The sequence below is a fragment of the Ornithodoros turicata genome, chromosome 2, assembly GCF_037126465.1.
Source record: "Ornithodoros turicata isolate Travis chromosome 2, ASM3712646v1, whole genome shotgun sequence".
Lineage (NCBI taxonomy): Eukaryota > Metazoa > Arthropoda > Arachnida > Ixodida > Argasidae > Ornithodoros > Ornithodoros turicata.
Window position 1 is genome coordinate 103,928,621 of NC_088202.1, and position 21,696 is coordinate 103,950,316.

The following is a 21,696-nucleotide window of genomic DNA, read 5'->3' on the forward strand; positions in this document are numbered from 1 at the left end:
TTCGCTCATTGGTTCAGAGAAATGTTGTCTGCTACTCGGCTGTTCGGGGCTCTGAAAAAGGATTGCTCCTGGCTCGGTCAGATTCGGCCGCTCCTTCGATCCCCAATTCTCCGGGGGAACTGGCAAAACTGGTTTACGGCGGCAAAAGGACAGGGCGCTGACCCCCACTGACCAGCGAACCAGAACGCGTGGACCCTGTAACGTCATCGTTGTTTGGCATCATGCTTCTCCTCCTCATTATACCCAGAGTGGCGAGTTAAGGGTGAACGCGCGGAGCTATGTTTATGTGAGTTTCTTTTCTGGGAAAGAAATTGCATACATCAAAACCTTTCGTGCTATTCGGTAAATTGACACACACACTTTCATCAGACGTCTTAACCTAACTTTTTTTTTATGTCCATCTGTAAGCTTGCGGCGAAGCAACATGGGAATGGTGGAAGTTACATCCCTCGTCGACCATGTCTTATCCTGCCTTTGTGTCGACCTGCCATGCACTGACGCTGATGCGCATAGTACAGAGCGAGACCACGCTGCCTGCGCAAACTAACGGCTCAAGCCACATCACTTTGACCCCTCCCTCTACCCTTTCGACCAATCGAAGACAACTCATTGAGTTAAATACATCGTTTCAGTGAATTTGATTAGTTTTGTTTCTTAATCGTCTGTCCCCACATATAACATGTTCTTTTCCTTGTAGAGGCCAGGACGTTGACTCTTGGTCTGCGAACTTTGTAAGAGAACGGATGTCGCAAATCGCGAGTCTTGCACCCTCTATAGTCCAAACATTCGTGCATTTTGAATGCGAATAGTGTCGACTCATCGGTTGAAGGAAGTCAAAAAAGAGGCCTGTCTCGTCTATATGCACGGAAAAGGACAAAACAGCTCCGTGTGCTGCGAGTCCGATGCACAAAGGAGCACCGACGTACTCTGTCTAGACCCATTTCGACTTTTCGAGAAAAAAATAAAATAAGACTCCGGAAGGCTTTACAATGTACAGGCTGTAAAAGATGTGGTCGTGTTTGCGTGCTTTATCAAATCTCTAAGAGGATGGCCCGTCTGTAGTCGGATTATTGTACCGGGATTAGAGCAGGGGAGAAATTATAGCGCCGAGAGATAAGGCATGCCTATAGGAGAAGACTTTACTTCCGATCCTGAAAAGGAAGCGCTCCGAGGAAAAAAAGACTGGCAACATTGTGATTGTGTGACGGGGGGAATAAAAGACAGCGATAAGCCGAAATGGCTGTGAGATGAAACCACAGGGTTGTGTCATCAAAGTGCCAGGAGCTTACTTCTTGGGAGGGAAATATATATATATATATATATATATATATATATATATATATATCGACATTTATTTCTGCAGTGCGTAAAGGGCGTAAAGGCTATTGCATGGAGAACTGGAATGATGTCAACAATTTTCTCGCGGACATCGATAAAATATCGACATTTTTATTGGACGCGTTAGGCGATGCCCATTGTTATTAAAAATCTCAATATTTTTTGCATCTCTGTATACTAGCGTGACGTGTATTGGTGCACGGGAACTCCAATAGGATGTAAAATCTAATCGTAGTACCAAAAGAAAGGGTGTAAAATAGAACCGGTATTTTCGTTTAATAATCGGGGCCATCATCTATACAGGGTGTGGAAAGTCATTACCAAGACGGAATTTTGCTTCGCTATTACTCAAAAAACGCTATGGACCAAATAGCGTATGAGTACATAAGTAACATAAAGTAAGCTTAGTCAGCCTTTACATGTGTGGCGTCATGCAAAGCAAATTACCAAGCTGAATCGTTGGCCACTGTTCCCACTTGCTGATGAGTCCCATGTCAGCGAATGAAATCCTGTAGCGCAATCGTAACGCCACTGTGGTTAGGGCCAAGTAAGATTTGTATGGAAAGGTCTGTGTGTCACAGAGGAGCTAGGCGATTTTAGATATTTATTTATTACTTATTTTTTATATAGCGTGCTCTGGATAGAAAAGAGTCTATCGGTTTATGAGAATCTGTTGTATCGACCTTCGACTTGGGCTACACTGTGTATGTTCTATATTGTGTTTGTGCCACCTGAAGTCCCTGTCATCAAAAACCGCACGGACGGTGTGTGGCTCTACATGGTGATCGTGCATGCGATTTTACACTAATTTGTGAACTGTCTGTAATTCGAAGAATGAAGAAACTGGAATCCGTGTCAAGTACTGCCGACAAACAAACAAAAAGAGACAAACACACACACACACACCTGAAGCTATTTATATTTATTAAGACACAAGCTTTCACTCATCACACTGCATTTCTTCAGATGTGAAGAAATGCAGTCTGCTACATGAAAGCTTGTGTCTTAATAAATGTAAATAGCTTCTGTTGTGTTTTTTGTTGTTGTTATTTTCGTAAACTGCCTGTAACAAATAATTGAGAAGCCTCGTAAACCGTCCTTTGTGATTCAGTCCCCCGTTCATTTTGATGTATTGACGCAGTCTGGTATGAGCCGGCACAGGCAGTCTGATAGGCTGATTACGGTGCACTTCTGTGGTGTGTAGTTTGGTTACATCTTTGGCAAGCGTAAATGGCTCACGTAACACAAGAGATGAAGACGTACGCGAGGCGAGTTTACAGTGAAATCAGGGTAAAAATGAATGGAGACTCGCAAAATGTTTTCCAGACATCGCACCACGGAGGTTGAGGTGGCTTTACCACAGACACATTTTTTGAATGACAATATAAAAAGCGATTCATTTGAAGTGTCGTAGTCGAACGGTTTGCAGCTCAGCCGGCAGAGGAGAGGCGGCGGCCTCGTGGAATGCCCACAAGTGACAAACACACACAAAAAAAAGAAAAGAAAAAGAAAGACAAGATAGCACATGCTTCATTTGCCATCCGAACGTCCTCCGCGTCGTTATCTTACATGAAGGATTTCGAAGTGTGTTTCAGATAGAGTTAGTTGTAGTATAGAATAGTTAGACACAGATACGAGGCAAAGTGAAAACGAAACCGCAGTTTAGCCATAGCAATAATGTGTTGTACGCGGGGTGACTGTTTTGAAAAGTGATAAAGCGCTTTTTATGATGTCTATAATATTATGCATGTAAAAAACAAATTGCGGTTACCTTTTGACTCTGCCTCGTGGTTAGTAGCCCAGAGAGAGAGAGAGAGAACTCCCAGAAAGAAGAGGTAAGAAAGATCGACGGCTGAGAGAAAAATCTGCGACATATTCCGCAAATGCAGCATAGCTGTCTCGCAGTTATCACCTTTTCACGTAGCGCCTGCTCCTCCGCAACTTTTACTCACGTGTACACTCCAGGTACAAGTGTTTCAAGTCGCATATAGGGCTAATCTAGCGCAACACGGTGCCTTCTTTCTCTCGCTTCTTTTCGAGGGCTTCTGTCTTGTTCAGTTTTTCAACCTCTTAGATTCGCTGTCCCCATTTGATCGGCTTAATATCTTCCGATTCCATGACGCTCGAGTGTGCGATAAATTTCACGTTACTCCTCTTTTTAAACTCCTCAAGGACACGGAATCTTCAGACCCATTTCAAAGGCTGAGCAAAAAAAGACTGGGTGGGGAGTGAAACGGCAAAGTTTGATAGAAGCACAGTGTTATAGAGGCTCATTTCGGGCATCTTAAACGGCGGACGAAAATAGCGTGGCTTTGATTACGGTCTTCCTCTATTACAGAGGGTCAAGGACGAGGAGAAATGGGAGATCTTTTCTGCGGGGTCGAAGTAAAATAGCTCGTGAAGAGCGAGATGCTCTCTGCACGACGATGACTCCCGCAGTGCTTTCGGAGAGCAAGAAGAAAGGGAAAATCAATGGTGCTGGTGATGCGCTTTGCAGGGAGGGGACGTGAGGCACTGGATACTTATTTTGCGAGGTGCAGTTTCGAGGAAGGCAGTTCGGATTCATTATCTCATCTGATACATGTACATTGTTAAGAGGATGTAGAGTCAGTCTGACGAAGGCTTTAATAATGACGATCATCGAGAGGGCGTTGACCATGATTCTTCCTCTCGTATATGAGGGCAGAGAGGAGATATCTCATTTATGGTCGTCATCACGGAGAAATTGATCTAAGGTTTATAACGACGGAACGCTTCTTTTCGTGATGTAATTCCAGTTCAGTCTATCTGTATTAGGGTTGTCGCGCCGCGCCGTATTGTGGCGACTATATAGTGACTGTACGATGAGTGTCTTTGATCTGCACGATCCTGTAGAGACGAGTGATGCCCTCGAACCCAACCTGGCATCGTGGGAAACGGCACGCAAACCTCGGACCAAAGAACGTCCTGCTAACCCATCAAAGAAGGAACTGCGTGCTATCAAATTCCTGTACAACGGTCACCACACAGGGATAAGTTAGAGAGCTTGCGGAGATGGCTCGTGTCGTGTAGCATACCGTGACCTCTGTACTTCCCTTGGCCATCAACAGAAATATCATCAGATGTTGCCTGGTGGGTCGCCCATCCGTTTTGCGTCTGCGAACCATGCGTGGTCGTGTCTGAACACTATACCGTACGTTACTGTCGCGCAGTTGCTGGATTGTCTGTACCTTATTTCTCGACCGAGTAAAACTATACTGATATACTGATATGGGGAAAACGCTTGTCCTATATACGCAAGTGTTCGTTGAGCATGTGCGATCATGTATAAATTGTGAACATATCAGATTGGATATTACGCAAGAACCCTATCTGAATGCAGAGTAGCGGGACCAACCTTTTTTGTGACAAGGCTCTCTGCATAATCTTTTTTACGTGTTTCCCTCCACCTATCTGCAGAAGAAAATTGCTGTGTGACCGATACGTTTGACTAGCTAAAACTCGGTTAAACTTTTCATCTGCGGGTCGTTGTTATATCGCGTGAATGACTTGCCTCTTCAGTGCATAATTCCTGTTAATAGCATTGTAGTGTCCCAAACGAGAAATGAGACACAGGCCTGTTCCATTCCAGAACGTTCTAATGATGCACTACAGTGTTCTACCTTACAATGTCCTATACCTTATTCCTTCTCGTTTAAGAGCATCGTATGCACAGGAACAGTCTGCTGCCAGTTGACGTTCCCTGACTATTACCTGTCGTACACGGGTGACAGAGCTCCTTCCCGGCTCCAGTAACGGCAAAAATGAGAGAAAATATTCGACGCGTTGCCATCCCAAGTACATGTCTTGGAAAGGATGTGCTGAGCTGTCGCCATGACGATTGACGAGTATACGTTTCTACTGTTTACGGGGTAAGCGCCGCACTGCCCTGTCTCGAAAGGCTTTATTTGACCAATTAGTGTTGAAGCCCGGGAACACTACAACTTTTCATTTCGTACGTACCAAACCACTGAGTGAGAAAGCTGAACTTACAGGTCCCTAGTTGTCACTAACGGGAAGAGGTGCTCTATCCTGGCGTCTTAAAGTAAGTTACGAGGAGTACCATATAGGAGGAGGATGAGCACTAGACCCTTTAAGTTTCGTATGTGAATAAAAACGAAGTAACATTCGTCGTAGCTCAAGCACATATCGTTACCCGCAACACCACGGATGGCACCAAAATGTCGCAGAATACGAGACTGTCATTGTTGTGTGCTGTCACTGCTTCCGGCTTTAAATACTAAAGTGACCGCAAATTGAGCATACCGAGTGTCACACTAACAACCAAATTATAATTTGGGAGATGTTAAAGGGCACTAAAGTGCGAAAACTTCACCTCGCGGCACAAAAGATGCTGTTACCTTGACAACAACACAGAAGGAACGGGATTGGTCAATTGCAATTTCCGCTCTCCCTCTCCTTCTGAAAAAGGTCGGTAATGCGGAGCATAGCCAACAGTTAGGTAGAGCACGACCTACTAGATTATAACGACCACGTCACAATCAGAAAACCCTATGAGGAGCCTGTCCGCACGACCCGCCAGGGGCGCTACCGATCGGCACAACACGATTGGACGATGGAAATTTGAATTCTGAACGCGCAGAAGCGTGTGTACGACTGCCGTAGCAGACGACAGCGATATCCCCTATGAAAACGCGTAGAATGATGATGATAATTAACCTCAGAATGAAACATCTGTGGAACGTCCACCGCTTGTACAGAAATACTAAGGTAAGCTGAAGTACAAAGTATTGTAGAAGTTGAGGAAGCAATAACTGGGACGATCAGAAGCGCCACCGCTACCTTCCAAAAATGCGGCGCATAGAAGGGGTGCGCCTGACATGGTCGTTATAATCTAGTAGGTCGTGGGGTAGAGTAACCGCGTATATATAATTCACACGAGCAACATTCTCACGGAAGATTCTAGTGGAAGAAAAAGCGAAAACACTGTTCTCAGAGCCGAAGTTCCGTCTCGTGTTACGTTGAGCATTCACACAGTGTCGGAGTATCGGGAATGGCGTGCTGCGCACTTAGCAGACGACACTTAGCAGACGACACCGTCTGCGTCTTTTCCTGTCGTCTGCTACAGAATATCTTGTGGTTGTGTCGCAGGATATCTCCCCACGGTTAGCAGTGTACGTGAAGACACGACGTTGAGCGCTCGCGCTCACGTGACAGCAGAAACCTATGACGTTTTTTGCATCTTCCGCTGCAGTATTCTGGGGAATATGTCTCTCGTGTGAATGGGCGGAAACGCCCCTGGCGACGAAACTCTCTACTCATCATCATTCAAATAAAGTTGCTGTTTCGACAGCATCAAATTCCTATCGTTTACCTTGCGCATCGAATTCCTCCCATTTCGACGCCAGTCTCATCTCGACAATGTACGGGTAGTCACATTGCAGTTGCGAATTCCAATACTACTTTCGCTAATGTGCAGTTCGGTTCTCCGAATGTCCGCAGGCCTGGATAGATTTACTCGGTTGTCGCACCCTCCCCGTGGATTTAGGCCTGGCCTTGGTGTCTTCCGTGGGATTGGATTTGGGAGTGGGAATTATGCGCGCACTGCTAATGGCGTTTCAGCTGTATACGCGTGCCCGCGAGAACCGATTGGGTCAACGCTTGTGGCGTTGATTGCAGTGCTCTTTCATTAGTGGGGAGAGTCAGCCGATGCACACAGGAAGTGTCGCCAAGGTTGTCCAAGTGACTGACGTCGTGGTAATTTGCTGTCAACGAACTGCTGGATGGCTTGGCTTCGAGGTGGAGAGAAACGAGAGAGAGCGTCTCAGTAGAACATCGTTATATCTGGACTCATCGGGTATGCTAGAATGCTGTATTGAGATGTCTCGCGCTTTCTTCCATTCATTTTTTTTTTTTTTTGAAATGACGCATTGCTGTACACAGAACCTGCTTATTGAAATTGCTACACAAAATTTACGAGTAAGTTTGCGTTTTCCATGTCCGAGATGCACATACGAACTTTGAAAATAGAAGAATGGGTGTTACTTTTTCGAAAACTAAAATTGCGTTAAATAGTCGAGCATAATTAATGAATGTTGAGACAACAACGCAGCAGTAAGAGCTTTTGACCAAGGTGCAGTCAGCAGTTGCTGTTGGCTAGAATTGTACGTACTTCCTTATCAACGGTGCTCATATTTTTGTGCTATCGAATTAATCATGTACGGTAATATTCGTAATCCCCGAAAGGGAGACTCCGCACCAAAAACGTGTGGACGTAACAGTGCGACATCAATCCATACCATATGATGTTTCATTGGACAAATTTTCTCATCCCCAGGTGGCAGAAATTTAGAAAACGAATATTTTCCTTTGAGTGATTCAGCGCTCTTCCACGGAAGAGCGGTACAACAACACTGGGCACCACCTGACCGGTATTCTTCACATCCGACTTTCTGTAGGTTCTGTTCCAGCGGTGGAGGGTATACTTTACAACGAAATCGAGGAAGCAAATCACTCGTCATCTATGTCGCTCGAAGAAGTTACCAAGATCGTGCCCGAAACCAAGTAAACAGTCGACGGCCCGCACGAGGCTACCTGTGACGTCACGCAGTGTCCAGGACGCTGGAGAGAGGAGCCTTCAGGAGTTTCGGTTTCGATATAAGCTTCCCAGCTCTTTTGACAACTAACAAGTCCCCGACCGCCAAACCAATTTTCTCATTTCTGAAGAATGTACCGAACTTATTTACACAGTCACTATAAGAATTACGAATTGTCCCGGAGTTTCCCTTTAATAGCCGTTTTCTGACTGGTGCTTCAGTTCTACTGAACCTTGGTGAACGAAAACATTCATGATTGAACCGACGGGAGAGTCAGACGCATTCCGCCTTTAAAGGCGACTTCTCGGCACTACGAGTCATACTGCGGCAGAACCGTCTTTCGAGGACTCCGCTCCGCGTAACTGGGTCAAGAGCGCTTGCCTTGTCACTCAAAAGTGCGCGTTGCAGATGAATGGAAAGTGCCGAGAAGAAGTAAGCAAAAGAAAAAGCATCAGGGCAGAACAGTCAATGACAGCTAAGATTAAAGTTACCGGGGAAAACTCTTCCTTTCTTTCTTTCTGATAGCGAACCAATGGCACGTAGAACGTAATGTAGCGGGAAATTAAGCACCGTTTTAACTATATCCACTAGTCTTTGAACGTTACGTATTGCACATTCCTGGTTAGCTATGCAGCTACTCGGTTACCGATCTTGAAATCATAAAGCACGAACTTGTACTTAGTGGGCACTGACGATCACCAAAATAAGGGCGGGAGTAATGTACCTGGAATTCTTCTAATACTGCGCAAGTTGGCAATTAACGGAATGCCGCCATCAGAAGTCTGCGCTCTTGTTTTCTCGCTTACCAGATATTTTCGTGTTTAGTACCGCAGCGTTAAGAAATCAAGTTGCGCTTACCCTCCCACACACACGAAAAGGAGATTGGGATAGAGAAGAAATCTTACTGGATAAACGCTCTGCATTCCGCACGCATCGGAAACTTTGCATGCCCTTGCATCGCAGACTATCATTTTCGAACGTGTTGATAAGTTTTCGTTGGCACGGGCGCGTTTGAAGCAGCAATACAAGCGAGCGACTTGTTCACTTTCAATATCTTCCTTCCGTTTTCGTCTTTCCCCAAATTACACAAAACGTAATTATTCTGCAGCATTCTTCACTCCCGACATTTTCATCAATCGCAAGTTCATCGCCACGAAATCACACAGCACCTATTAGTACTACTCGCAGAGGTTCCTTCAATGTCTCTAGTACATTTTCTGCCAGGTGTCGTAGACTCTGCCGTAGATCTCGAACGACATTAACCAGCACAGGCGAAAGCTGTTTACATAAATAATATCTTACGTACGGACGGATGATGCATCTAGACCGTGAAGTGTTAGAATGCTTACATAACTTAGTGCCTCGCTGTGCTAGGCCAAGCCTGCATGAAGTTGACCGATTGCTACGACACTGGACGAAATGTTCAGCATATTCGCTATGAAGTTTACGATTCACGATTAGGCCTCAGAATGGCTGAAGGGAAGACCTGAAATTCCCGCGCACATTTATGAATACTTAAACGCTATTATGAAGATGTCGCACGAACGCCGCATGCGTCTCCCACATAGTCAAGCACTCGGAGCTCGCTCGCTCTTTAGCCGACAGTATGACACTTTTTTGACGGGAACGCCGCTCTGGCGGCTTGTAGGTACCTTACGCGTTTCTTCGTGTCCAACTGAATTATTGATCGGAATGGCATCTTGTTCAGCATCAGAGCTTTTACAGCTCATTAGAGGAACAGCGAAATCCTTGGTGCAGATTGTCGCATCGCCCTTTTATCGTATGAGCACTGCAAAGGACGACGGTTAATCCTCAAGCGGGGATCGCAGCCTTCGAGTTTCGATGGTCTTAATGTTCTGCCTGCTATAGCCGTTGCTTGTGGTGCTATGCTTCAAATGGGCATAAGACACATTTTCTTGTTTGTTTCTTCCTGTTCGGCGCGTCAAATGCCGGCGGAAGTCACATGCTCACCCATTGTTGTCAGCAGCAGCAACAACAACAACTTTATTTTCAAGCATTTGTCATTTGTAAGGTTTAAGCTTCATTTGTCCGCATAACAAAATATCGCACCCAAATGTGGGTCGCACTAGGACTTCCCTGAAGTTGGCTCATAACGGATTGTAATGTGCTACGAATCCAATCCAAGTCCAGTCTGCCAGGGCGTTTCACGATCCGTTTAAACCGTTTACACGTTCCACCAGAACAGTAAAAAGCACTCCACACGACTCAACGCCGCCTTCAATCGCTCTATACACTGGGTTTTCGTTCACTTACTCAGATGAATGAGTTTCATCTGAGGAGTTCCATCGCCCCTGGCGATGAAACTCTCACTCAACATTCAAATCAAGTTGTTGTAGTTGCAATATTTGTGATAAACACTAGAGAACTCTGGTGGCAACTGTGGGTCCAATATGGCGACGTCAGTCATTGACCATTTGACGGGTGTTCGCAGATAAGCTTCGGTCGCCTGATATAGCTTATCTCTTTATCCCCCGAATTCTTTCCGCAAAAGCCCACAGAAAAAATCTGAATTTTTTGTTGCTACCTGAGTTATGCCTTAATTAGGCTTCACATCTGCATAGACACCGGGGTTAGAGATGCTCCATGCGGACAAATGCCCCACCGACATTCCGTTTAGTGTTCCAAGTTTCAGCAAAGCACGCTAATACTGCCTTCAACGTAAATGGGATGATGACGTCGTATTCGCGAAGGACATGATACCGTGCGGATGGTAAAGTGCAGTAAGAGAGGAAGGTAAACACAACGATGATCTGGAGGTAGTACGGAATACCAGTTCTCGGCAAGCCTGGCGCTACTAGTTACATACTTCTTCATATTTGCCTTCCCTTTGCCATTCATTCATTCTTTCTGCGATCCAAGCAACGATTCACACGAGGAAAGCCTTTCGTACACAAAGGAAATCCCCGCGTTCACACAACGTCCACGGCTGAAAAGAACGCGAACGCCACCATGTACATACGTAGATATAAGGTACGTTCAATTAGGCCTGCACTGCCTGAACCAGTTCCGGTGCTGCTGCACTCGCTCGTTCGTTTCGCCAGTGCAGCCGAGCGCCCCCTGCACCGTCTCGTTCATTTCAAACCAGTGCACGCCAAGTGTATAGCCGTAGTGTAAGGAAACTCTGCACTCCCGCAGGGGTCAGTTCAACGGTAGTTCAGAGTAATGGCGGCAATGGCAGCAGACGACGCAAGGCAAATAATAGTTGATGTAAGTGCCGGAAGAGACGTTTGAATGCGAAGTCGAAATAACGATTCACTACAGTTTCGGTGTACATTGGTACACGGTTCCTGTCAGTTCGCAGAAGATTCAACGCCATTACGGTTACCAGGTCGTCGAATTCTTTGTCCTCGCTGTCAGAATCCACAAGTTCTATGGCTGTTTGCACAATTGTTGAACAGTTAATTGTGTTCGAAATTAAAACGCAGCAATGCACATGTGATTGAAATGCCACACGCGTTCTTACAATCCGTAGCGGTGTTAAGACTCGCGGAGAGCAGAAGGCCTGCACTAGCGCTGCAGTTCTATATCCGTTTCGCGGCGGCACTATTGTTGCACCGTTGAACTGGAGCTGGCCTAGTGCTGCGCTAGTTCAGAACTGGCCCTGCACCGCCCGGAACTGGTTCACGGAGTGCAAGTCTAATCGAACAGACCTATAGTACAGCAACAGTGTGAGAGGTATGACGCAGTACAGGAAAGTACAAACAAACCAACCGCCACGTCTGCAAAAAGCAACGACAAAGTAACCTAACAAGCCATTACGAAAAAGAAGGAAAGAAATAAAGCTGCGAAGGAAGAGCAAAAGTATCTCCTTTGTTTGTTTTCCCTTCCTCTCTTTCGCAGTTACGGGATTATTCACGCTGGAAGAGCACAGCCTTGACCAAAGTCGTACGTTGGGCTTTCCCTTTACACAACGAGGGCACCGTCACGAGCAATAAAGGGAAGTTCCATTGTGCAAGCGGTTGACGAGATTCTCACTCAGTGCGGAGAGTGTCTCATTCTGGAGATACAACGCATTCCTTTCCTATTTTCTTGAGCTTGCGATGCAAATTTTTCGTAAATCAATAGAAGTGCAGGTGGCAGAGTGAAAGGGCGAGATGGTGGATTAAAAGTGAGTGCTGTGCTGGAAAAATCCTTAATTGAAGCGCACCTAAAATACCAATAATTGGGCGATACATTATGTGTCGATTTCGCCCGCATGATACTTCGCCAAAGTGAGATTTTTGCAACCATATTTCGGCTCCTTCTTTCTATCATATCATATTTCCATATTTCTTCGAAAACAGGATATTTGTGCGCGTTAGTGGGGACAAAGGGAACGACGTGCGTTACAACGAAGCAATAAGAACACGTTACCTATAGGTTACCTAGCCTATGGTTACCTATGGTAGCTGAACTGTGGTTACCTAAGGCCGCTGCGTTATAAGTTTAGTCGTCCTTAGCGCTTCGACAGTATACATAAGGGGCAGACAAAGTGTGTGAAAACGACAACCATTAAATGATGAATTATGATGTCATGGAGGCGTTCCCACGCTTTGGCTGCCGGGCCTTAGTTAACACACGTCATGTGGATTGAATTATTTGATGAGTTAGCGTGCCACGTACATGAAGGTAGCGGGACAAAGACTTGGAGCTCGTCCAGTCTGCTTGTGTCTGCTAAAAAGGTCACAGGTCATCGAAGAGCCAAATACTATTGTGTGGAATTGCACCAAGGTCCGAGAGATTGCATAGAAGCATTGGATATACTGAACGGTACGATGTCGATGGCTTCTATAGTTGACCAGGGTGTCTTCCAACCTGGAAAACCGGGAACCATCAGGGAATCTTGATGCCACTGGAAAAGCCAGGGGATTGTCAGGGAATTTGCCAGAAAGCAGCTGAAGTCGGGGAAAATTGCAGACAAGTGCCATAACGATGCGGAGCGAATCGCGAGCGCAGATCATGGTTGAGCGGCCACGCCGCAGCAACATTTCCACGAGTAGCAGTTCACCAATACGACAAGCTCAGAGGCAGAAAAGTAGGGCAGCCTCACTAATACTCAATAAATGATCTGTTTTATGAGGGACCTGGTATCAAAAGGTAGCAACAGGCACCGAGTTTCCTTTTGCTTTGGCCAGGGAATTCGCGTGAAACAGTCAGTGAAAACATTGAAAAGTAAGGGGATCTTGGAGGTTGCAATTTGGTAGACACCCTGTTGACGCATAAAGATGTGTCGTTACCTCGTGTCGCGTTGGCAGGTCGTGGGGATGTGTTCAGTGGATAGCTGAGACAGTGCAGGTTGCGCACAGCATTGTGTTCCTAGTCTATAAAACTACTCCTTAAAACATACTTTCCGAAACGTAAATCTCATAGTAACGGTGTCATAGTGCACACACTACCGTGCCATGTATGCTGTATGATATATCTAATGGCACTCATGTTCACGCGTACGACATTATCGCGCGCGAGCCATGATGTCAATGCGCATTTCAATGAAATGGTGCGCTAACGTGGGCCATATATTCATAAGGGGGATATATTTATGAAGAAAACAGAAATGAAAGGTTAGCCATGCAAAGAGCCGGCTTGCTATTCCACAGAAAAAAGGAAAAAAAGAATGGAAAAGAAGAATAAGAAAAAGTCTAAAATTAGCAGCTGATAGGAAAGTAGGGCTTCGGGTCGGCAAGTAGGACCATATGGGGGAGTTCAATGCGCCGTGGAGCTTCTTAAAGGGACGGTCTCGTACAGCCGGGACGATTCCGCAACTTAGCCAAAACTAGCTTCACGAGTACCGTACACATACAACCGTCAAAGTTTCATTCGGAATAACCAAGTCGTTTTCGAGGAATTTGTCGAAACGTGCTGTAATAGCAGACGACGAAACGTGCGCTTCTCTCATGCATACGTCACGTATGACGTCGGCCTGCGGGTACGTCGTCGTTGTCATGGTAATTGTAACTTGAACGATTTCTGTGCCCTATCACGGACTTTCCCGCAGGGCGACGTGGCCGTTCTTATTGTTGCCAACACAGATCGCGGCATGCTCTGCAATCTTTATCAATTTAACTCGGTTATTTAATAACTGTTGCGTGTTTTGTCGGGTAAATTCGCAGTATTCCATTTTCAACAAAGGGCAATCGAATTGTACACCTTATGAGAGGGGCAGGGGGTACGAGTTCGTCCCTTTAAAGCACGCACACTTCATTTCTTTTCTGTTTTCATTACATACAGGGTGATCCACCAACCATGATAGAAATTCATAGTAAATAACGTAGGCAACGGAGAGACATGCGGGGAAGGGATTTTTTTTTTTTTTTCTGCCAGGAACATTTGCCACATATTGGTACCGTTTTTATTTCATTTCAGTTGATGGGTATTTAATTTCTTGAATTGAACTTCGAAATTTCCCAAGTCAACCTAACATTTTCTTTGCGGAAAAGTGGTTCCTCGTGGTCATTTTGCTCAGTATAGCACCTGATCAAACACGTAATGCAACGACAGTTGCTGAAATAAATTCGCCGAAAATCCGCGGAGATGAGTCCTTGGCTCCGCCTCTTTTCTGTCGGCTCTAGTTTGAGCGCCAAAGTGCGACGGAAGGAGGTTACATTGACACGCCATACGAGGGGGAGAGGATTGGGATTTATTTCAGCAATTGTCGTCGGCGTTACGGGTCTTATCAGGTGCTATACTGAGTAAAATGACCACGAGGAGCCCATCTCTGCAAAGAAAACGTTAGGTTGACTTGGGAAATTTCGAAGTTCAATTCAAGAAATTAAATTTTCAGCAATTGAAATGAAATAAAAATGGTACCAATGGCAAATGTTCCTGGCAGAAAAAAAAAATTCGTGAGCGCATGTCCCTCCGTTGCCTACGTTATATACAATTAATTTCTATCACGGTTGGTGGACCGCCCTGTATAAGAGCAAGCTTGGCGGGTAAACATCGGGTCCGCTCTAGTAATCCCCGCAAAGGATGACCTGATTCACATAGTAACGTTGACATCGCAAACATTCTCGCTAAGCGGAAGGTGTGTCAAGCCACGCTTAAATTGGGCTCCTCGGCAGTTTCTTACATATGCGTATCTTCCACTCGCCTTAAAACCGTGTCATAAAGGAGGATGGCTAGGGTTTCCTATTTACGATGTCAAACATTTCTTAAATTCGGAGTGAAAAATCGATAGTTATCTCGCTCACCACGAATCTGAGGATTGAGGATTTCGGTGGTTGTATTTTAAACGTGAAAACACTCGGTGAAAACCGCCGAGGAACGAAACTGGCCTGTGTATACAGTGAGCGCAACACTTTATTTGCAATTTTCGTTACAGTACCAACTGCTAAAACCTGAACTTGTCGCACTGATACGTTACGGATAGCGTATGAAGTAAATAAAAATTCGAAATCACGGAGTGGGATGAAATATAGTCTGTCGTACCACCAATCAATCAGTGCAAGTACTACCCTGCTGAACGCAATACGTTTGACCGAGGAACCGTCTAATGCAGGAGGTGTCATTTTTCTTTCTCAGCTAGGCACCCATGTGTCATGATGTTGAATTCGACAGAGTCTGTTGCAGTTGGTATTGGGGGCACGTGTATACCTTGAACTTGGGACTCTTGCGGTTTGTGGCGGAAAAGTGTGTGTGTGTGCGTGTGTTTCACTTTGTTCACTGGACACAGTCGAGCAGAACTATCGCAGCTGTAAACGGAGATAAACGAAGAAACTGGAAGACATGGGAGGATAAGATAACAGATGTATCTTTCTACCCCAGAGCTTTGCTGCCTTCCGGTTTTCTTCGCACGTATGATAGTTGTCACGTTACATGCCGTAAGCTAGTGGCAAATTCCGCTGGTCGTTTTCGTGCAGCGCAATGTAGTGTAGTGCGGCGGTGGAAGTTGAGTGCGGAAACGAAGGGAACGAACCAATAAAACGTGACGCACGTTTCACTGAAGCGACCAGTGCAACATGCGCTCTCAAGCCGGTGTCAAGATTTTCGACGACCTGTATAATTCGCCATTTCTCGGAATGTGTTGGTGCGTGTATTGAAGGTATTGAAGGTCTATACGCTTAACGGTTCTATATGATACTTGGATCGTCCTCAGACAGCTTCAACGTCAGTACGATACAATTCCGAACACTTCTGAAGTGGAATTGACTTTCATTTCGCAGGAATCAATAAATTAATAATGTTGTCGAGCGTAAAGCGGTAAAAGAATCACGACAACAGGCTGTCATACCCCCCCATGCGGCAAAAATCGTTCACGTTCTCAAGACACAGCGATGCTGTCGTCAAGTCAAACGTTACATCCCCTTTCCAGGGTCGCTTCCATGCATCAGTTATTGCCGTCGTTCGTCCCCGGGAGGTTCACTGCGAGCCTCGGGTGTTTACTTTTCCTACTTACGCCTACTCCTTTCCAGGAAGGAAAAAGTGTCTAGCTGCATTCATTAATTCTGCGTCTTTGATCGAGCGAGACTAAAATCCACGGGCGATGAGAGAGGGAGAGAGAGTGAATGGGAACAAAAGTGTACACAGAAAGAGGAGCGAGATTTGATTGGACGACACTCGAGCAGGTACAAGAATCGCGCGCTCCGAATTTTTTTTTTATCGTTGTGGCCTTGAGCGAGCCGTCGGGCCTCCAAGCGGCATGCAGACGGTAGACTCGCCGCCGTGCGGATAGGCTGACTGCGCTGCTCCGCATTCGCTTCCGGGACGCACGCGCGCGCTGCACGCAGTGTCTGTCGTCTGCTTTTGAATGTTTGTGTTCGCGCGTGTGTTGGATTTATTGTGTGACACAGGGTCGTTATGTCGCATACAGTTGATCACCAGCGCAAAATGAGTGGTGGTAACAACGTGGAGTTTTGTGCAAAAAGTGACGCTGCTGGGCGTAAAAGTTTGGTGAATTCTGAGCAACTTGCGTTTGTTTTGACTTTCTTGAATGGCAGGGGACGACTGTACGAGCTGTTTGGACAGATCGAGAAGGAGTTCGAGTCTCTCTACGCGGAGAACCTTTCATGTGAGTACTGCCTGTTTGGTCAACAGCTACTTTATTTTCCTGGAGATTTTTGGGGTGTTCTATTTCGCTGTAGATAGTGTATCAGAATGTCTGATTTGTTGGCAGGCGAATTCGAGGTGTGCGGCCAAAGGTACTCTGCATGAATACGCGGAAAACACCTCGAATGAATAACTCTTTGGGTCTGAGAAAGAGTAATCAAAAGGAACCACGTGTAAAATGTAACTAAGCGACCGCATAGAACGAACCGGGCGTTTTTGCAAACAAACTGACCCTTTGATCAGTTTCGTGGCGTGTGTTGTTCTGTGATGCTCTCTATCTGACATCGATGAGACGGTAACCTTGCACTTCGCGATGAATTGCCGAAGCTGCAATCTTCTCATCGTAATCCCATTAAGACGGCGACGTGATTTTTTTCTTTTTTCCGTCCGGCGCAAAAATATTGGATCATGTTCGTTTCTCTCTCGTCGCTTCGCAGATGTTTTGCTGTTTTTCTTTCTCGCTTCTTGTTTTTCTGTGCCTTTTTTCTGTCCTTGTTTCTGCCGTAATTGATTGTCTACACGGATACGATGTGTAAGATATTAATGAAACCGACGGTTCCTGCAAAATCTGTGATAACGAAAAAAAAAAAAAAAAAGGCGTACGCAAGAGGAGCTTTCTAAGATTTACAGCGAACAGTAACAAGGCCCGAAATTGACCGAATATATACATAAATATTTTGAAATAAATGACTACGGAATAAATTCAAATTTCATCACCAGGGCCGCGTTACTCGCAGTGTAACGCCGTTACATTGCAGTCGTATGCGGAAACACCCGACTCAAATCAAGCCGTATAGGCTATCAGCGTCAGAGAGACGCTAGGCAGTGACGCGTGCGGAGTTATGCTACACTGTGCAACACGTAGAAGCCCGGGAGAAAATTGCGCGAAAATCTCGTAATAGCCGTTGTTCACCGGACAGCCTTGAGGCGTCGATACGTCTTTTCTGTTCTAGTGGAATGATCGATCGATTGATGATGCGTGTTAGCCGACGCGCGTGTGATGCGACACGCTATAAAACGACTATAGTACACTGCCCCGCTACATAAATGAAGTGTTCCGTGTCACGATATTCCCACAGGCCGTGGTGTTATGAACTCCTGATTCGATGTATGAAATGTTGTTGCATTAATTTGATTCGTACTAGACGTTGTGTTTCGATTTCCCCAGGATTGCTGCATGCGCGAAGTGTTTCCCTTCTTGTTCGATTGCACTTTTCATGCGCGTTCGCTATGTGCAACAACAACCGCTTTATTTTCTATACGAAGAACCTGGAGCTGTTAAGGACAAAGGACATAAAGAACACGGGACCGGTTGCGACATTCTGTCCGTTGTCCTTACAGCTCTAGGTTCTTCGTATAGCTATGTACCAACAGGCCCACTCAGCCATCCTAATTGCTTCATTTTCGTCATGGTAATGCGTGTGTTTCATCGCCGGAGGCGATACTCCAACCCCGTGGTCCCCAACCGGGGTTCTGCGAACCTCAGGATTCCGAGCCGCCACCAGTGAAACTTCATGGCGTACCGAGGCCGTCTTCGGCTGGCTGTGGCTTTCCTTCGGTTTCCCACCCTGTCCGACTTCTCGTCGTTGGCTACGGGACTGGCACCGAGGTCGCCGGACGCGGTCGCGGCTGATACTAGTCGTAGAGAGCCAGCAGATGTCATCACCGCTTAACCGACAAACCAACCTCAAAATAATTAGATACTATCATAACAAGTAAATAATAATCAACAGTTCGATATGTTGACGACATCTAGCTTGTCTGCCGCACTTTTCGACAGTTGCGTGTGTACTATTGTGTAGCAGAGGAGGTTCCTCATCTTGGCAAAATCACGGTCTTTCTGGAATACCGAAAGTTGAGAACCCTGGTTTAATCCATTTTTTAATGCGTGTTCTCCAAAGTTTAGAATGTAAAGCGACGTTTTATTTTTTTTTTTTTTTTTTTTTTCCCCTGTGATTTCAGACATGCCTATCGCACATGAGACAATTGATGTTCTGAGGCTGGAACATATAGAAAGGACAAATACATACAAAGCCTCAAGTGCCTAAGAAATTAAAGATGGAAGTCACTGAAGCCTATCGCTATCTGTCACCGATATGCGGAGTTCGGGCATGTAAAATTATCACGTTAAATGTTGCTCGTCAAGTTTTAGCCTCGCGGTGTATTACTTATAGATGGCCGCTGTGGAGAGCATCTCCATAAGGTTTCCAGGATAACCGTGTCCGCAACCGAATAACTTGATTTCCAGCAATGCACATTTGTCACGGTTTTCCGCCTAAGCATGGACGACCAATTCGTCGGGGCATTAATGTCGAATGTCGACGAATTCCAATTTCCACAGCAATAATTATTGAAGATCGTATACATACGCAGTTACATAGCGTGAACGCGGGCAAGCTGGTGCGCAGGGTTCAGGTTTTACTTTTTGCGTCACGTATTATGCAAGAACTACATATCGGATACAGAGCCGTAGCGATAAGGGGGGGGGGGGTCGAACTGCAGGCCCGGTTGGTCGGAAAGTATAAAGCGGGAATGAAGGGAAATTGAATTTACGATCTCGGCACTGCCAATAAGCGTTTTCTTTTCTTTGTTTACAGCTCTTCTGACGGCAGTGAGGGAGGAGAGGTGGCTTTTCACGTTTCCCCTGTCCTGGGCGCAAACTCGCCTCGCTACGGCTCTGCGGATACACCCTATACGCATTTCATTCATTCATTCATTCACACGTTATTTCGCTGCGAAACCTGTACGTACGACACGGGCTAAAATATCGCCGGTTGAGACATCTCCAAGCGAACTGCGCATGTTGTGGTTACCACACGCGCGTGTATTAAACCTCCAAATTTATGGGCAGAACTTCGAACGGAAGCGTCGCCTGTAAAGCTGTTTCTTCCCCATGAATAAGACGAATGAGGCGCAGTGCGCTCTACAGGGCCTACTCTGTAGGAACTCGAAAGGTCTGCGAGCCTGCAGCTCGTTTAACTTGTCTGACTCGAGGAATTTTGAAAGGGGATTTCGTCTGCGTGCGTTCCACCTTACGCGATACGCACAGCAGCCGCATTATGTCGGGAACGCGATTCGTTACGGTCAGGCTGGAGACCGCATTCGCCAACCACGTCCCTCATCCCTGCAGCCACGGCCCGTATTCTTATTCTTCGTTGGCGTTCTTCCACGCAATGCCCCATGGAGTTCATTCTCTGGGCGTAGTGAGTGGGTAACCGACTTATTGACCTTTCAGAATCATCCACGGAATCTAAATACCAGTATTTATAGCTGCTCAACAAACTTTATTTCGATGGAGTGTCTATCAATCCAACAGCACTGGCACGACTCGTATATTTTCAATATTTCGTATTGCAATTGTGGTAGTACATTACTACACACGTTTCTGAGTATCTCTTCTTCCTCGCTCATTTGTAGAGGTGGGCGCGTTTACCCGCAGATATATTCGCGCAGTGTTGCGATTTGTGGGTAAAACCTTTGTTGCTGCAGGTTGCGATTAAAATGCTGGTGTACCCGCAACTGCATCCGTGGGTAGTGCGGATATATCAGCGTCACGCGTCGTTGTTGCGGGTGGCGCATCTGCAAGTATGCTGCGGGCATGCTGGGTGGGTACTTACTTTTTTAACTTACTGTTACTTAGTTTACATACTGACGCTCTATATGAATATGCACTCCCTCCACCTCCAGCAGTCGCCTCACCAAATGCCCAGATGAGATTTTCTCGTTGTTGTGTTTTTAGATTTATAGCGTTACTGGAAGCAGAAGTTAAATGTTCCAGATGTCGAATGAAGTAACTAACATATGGCTGCGATTACATATACGAAACAATTAAAACAATTGAGTAAAATATACATTATGCGTTTCCAGTGCCGTGCGTCTCGGCGCTACCCCACACTGCTGACAGTTCAAATACAAACTCAAAGATACTGATTATTGATTAAGTTCCCGTTTTTTTTTTACTGGATTTAAATTTTACTGAAAATATACGTTTGCGCTGTTTCTGATGTGGGTCTGTGAGGTCAAGGCCCCAAAGCAGTCCCATATACAGGGTGTCCCACCGAAAAAGGGCCAGGGGCTAAAAAAAAGACGGAGTGCTGGACACAAATGGAACCAATTGTACGTGTTTAGCAGTTGTGTGGTCTATCCAAAAATATTTCATCGCCTTTTTCAATTATAAAAGCTACGAAGTTGTCTCAATGAGAACATCTGATCTCTTCGGTCGCCTGATACCAAAGCCGTTTTCAGAACAAAAATACGTTCGATAGATCGTTCACAAAAAATTCGTGAAGGAACACCATTTTTTCTTTATTTTGTTGGTTGCGCATCTCTAGAGGCGCGTCTTTCCTTCACCCCCAAAACGAGACGACGAAAGAGCACACTATCGCCTCTTGCGTCCTGGAAAAAGATTAAAAGAAAACAGAAATAGCAACCCAAGATAAGGGCAGTTGCGATAGTCACCCCATACATTTCTTTTTGTTTTGTCAAGTTAAAACTCATCTTCGACGCATGAGGCGGCACTGTGCTCTTTCACTCTCTCACATTGGGAATGAAGGAAATACGCGTCTTCGAGGATGCGCAATGAACAAAATAAAGAAAAAAATGGTGTTCCTTCACAAATTTTTTGTGAACGATCTATCGGACGGATTTTTGTTCTGAAAACCGCTTTGGTATCAGGCGACCGAAGAGATCAGATGTTCTCATTGAGACAACTTCGTAGCTTTTATAATTGAAAAGTTAG

The 21,696-nt window shown here is 45.7% G+C and overlaps 1 protein-coding gene across 2 annotated transcripts in view; it reads left to right on the forward strand.

The window, feature by feature from the left end:
* The window catches only part of LOC135385892 (WD repeat-containing protein 37-like), a 142,138-nt gene that overhangs the window by 27,277 nt on the left and 93,165 nt on the right, over positions 1-21,696 (forward strand). For both annotated transcript variants that reach the window (XM_064615496.1, XM_064615497.1), the window contains exon 3: positions 16,850-16,920. In XM_064615496.1, coding sequence (XP_064471566.1) covers positions 16,850-16,920 — 71 coding nt within the window. The remainder of the gene's footprint in view (positions 1-16,849; positions 16,921-21,696) is intronic.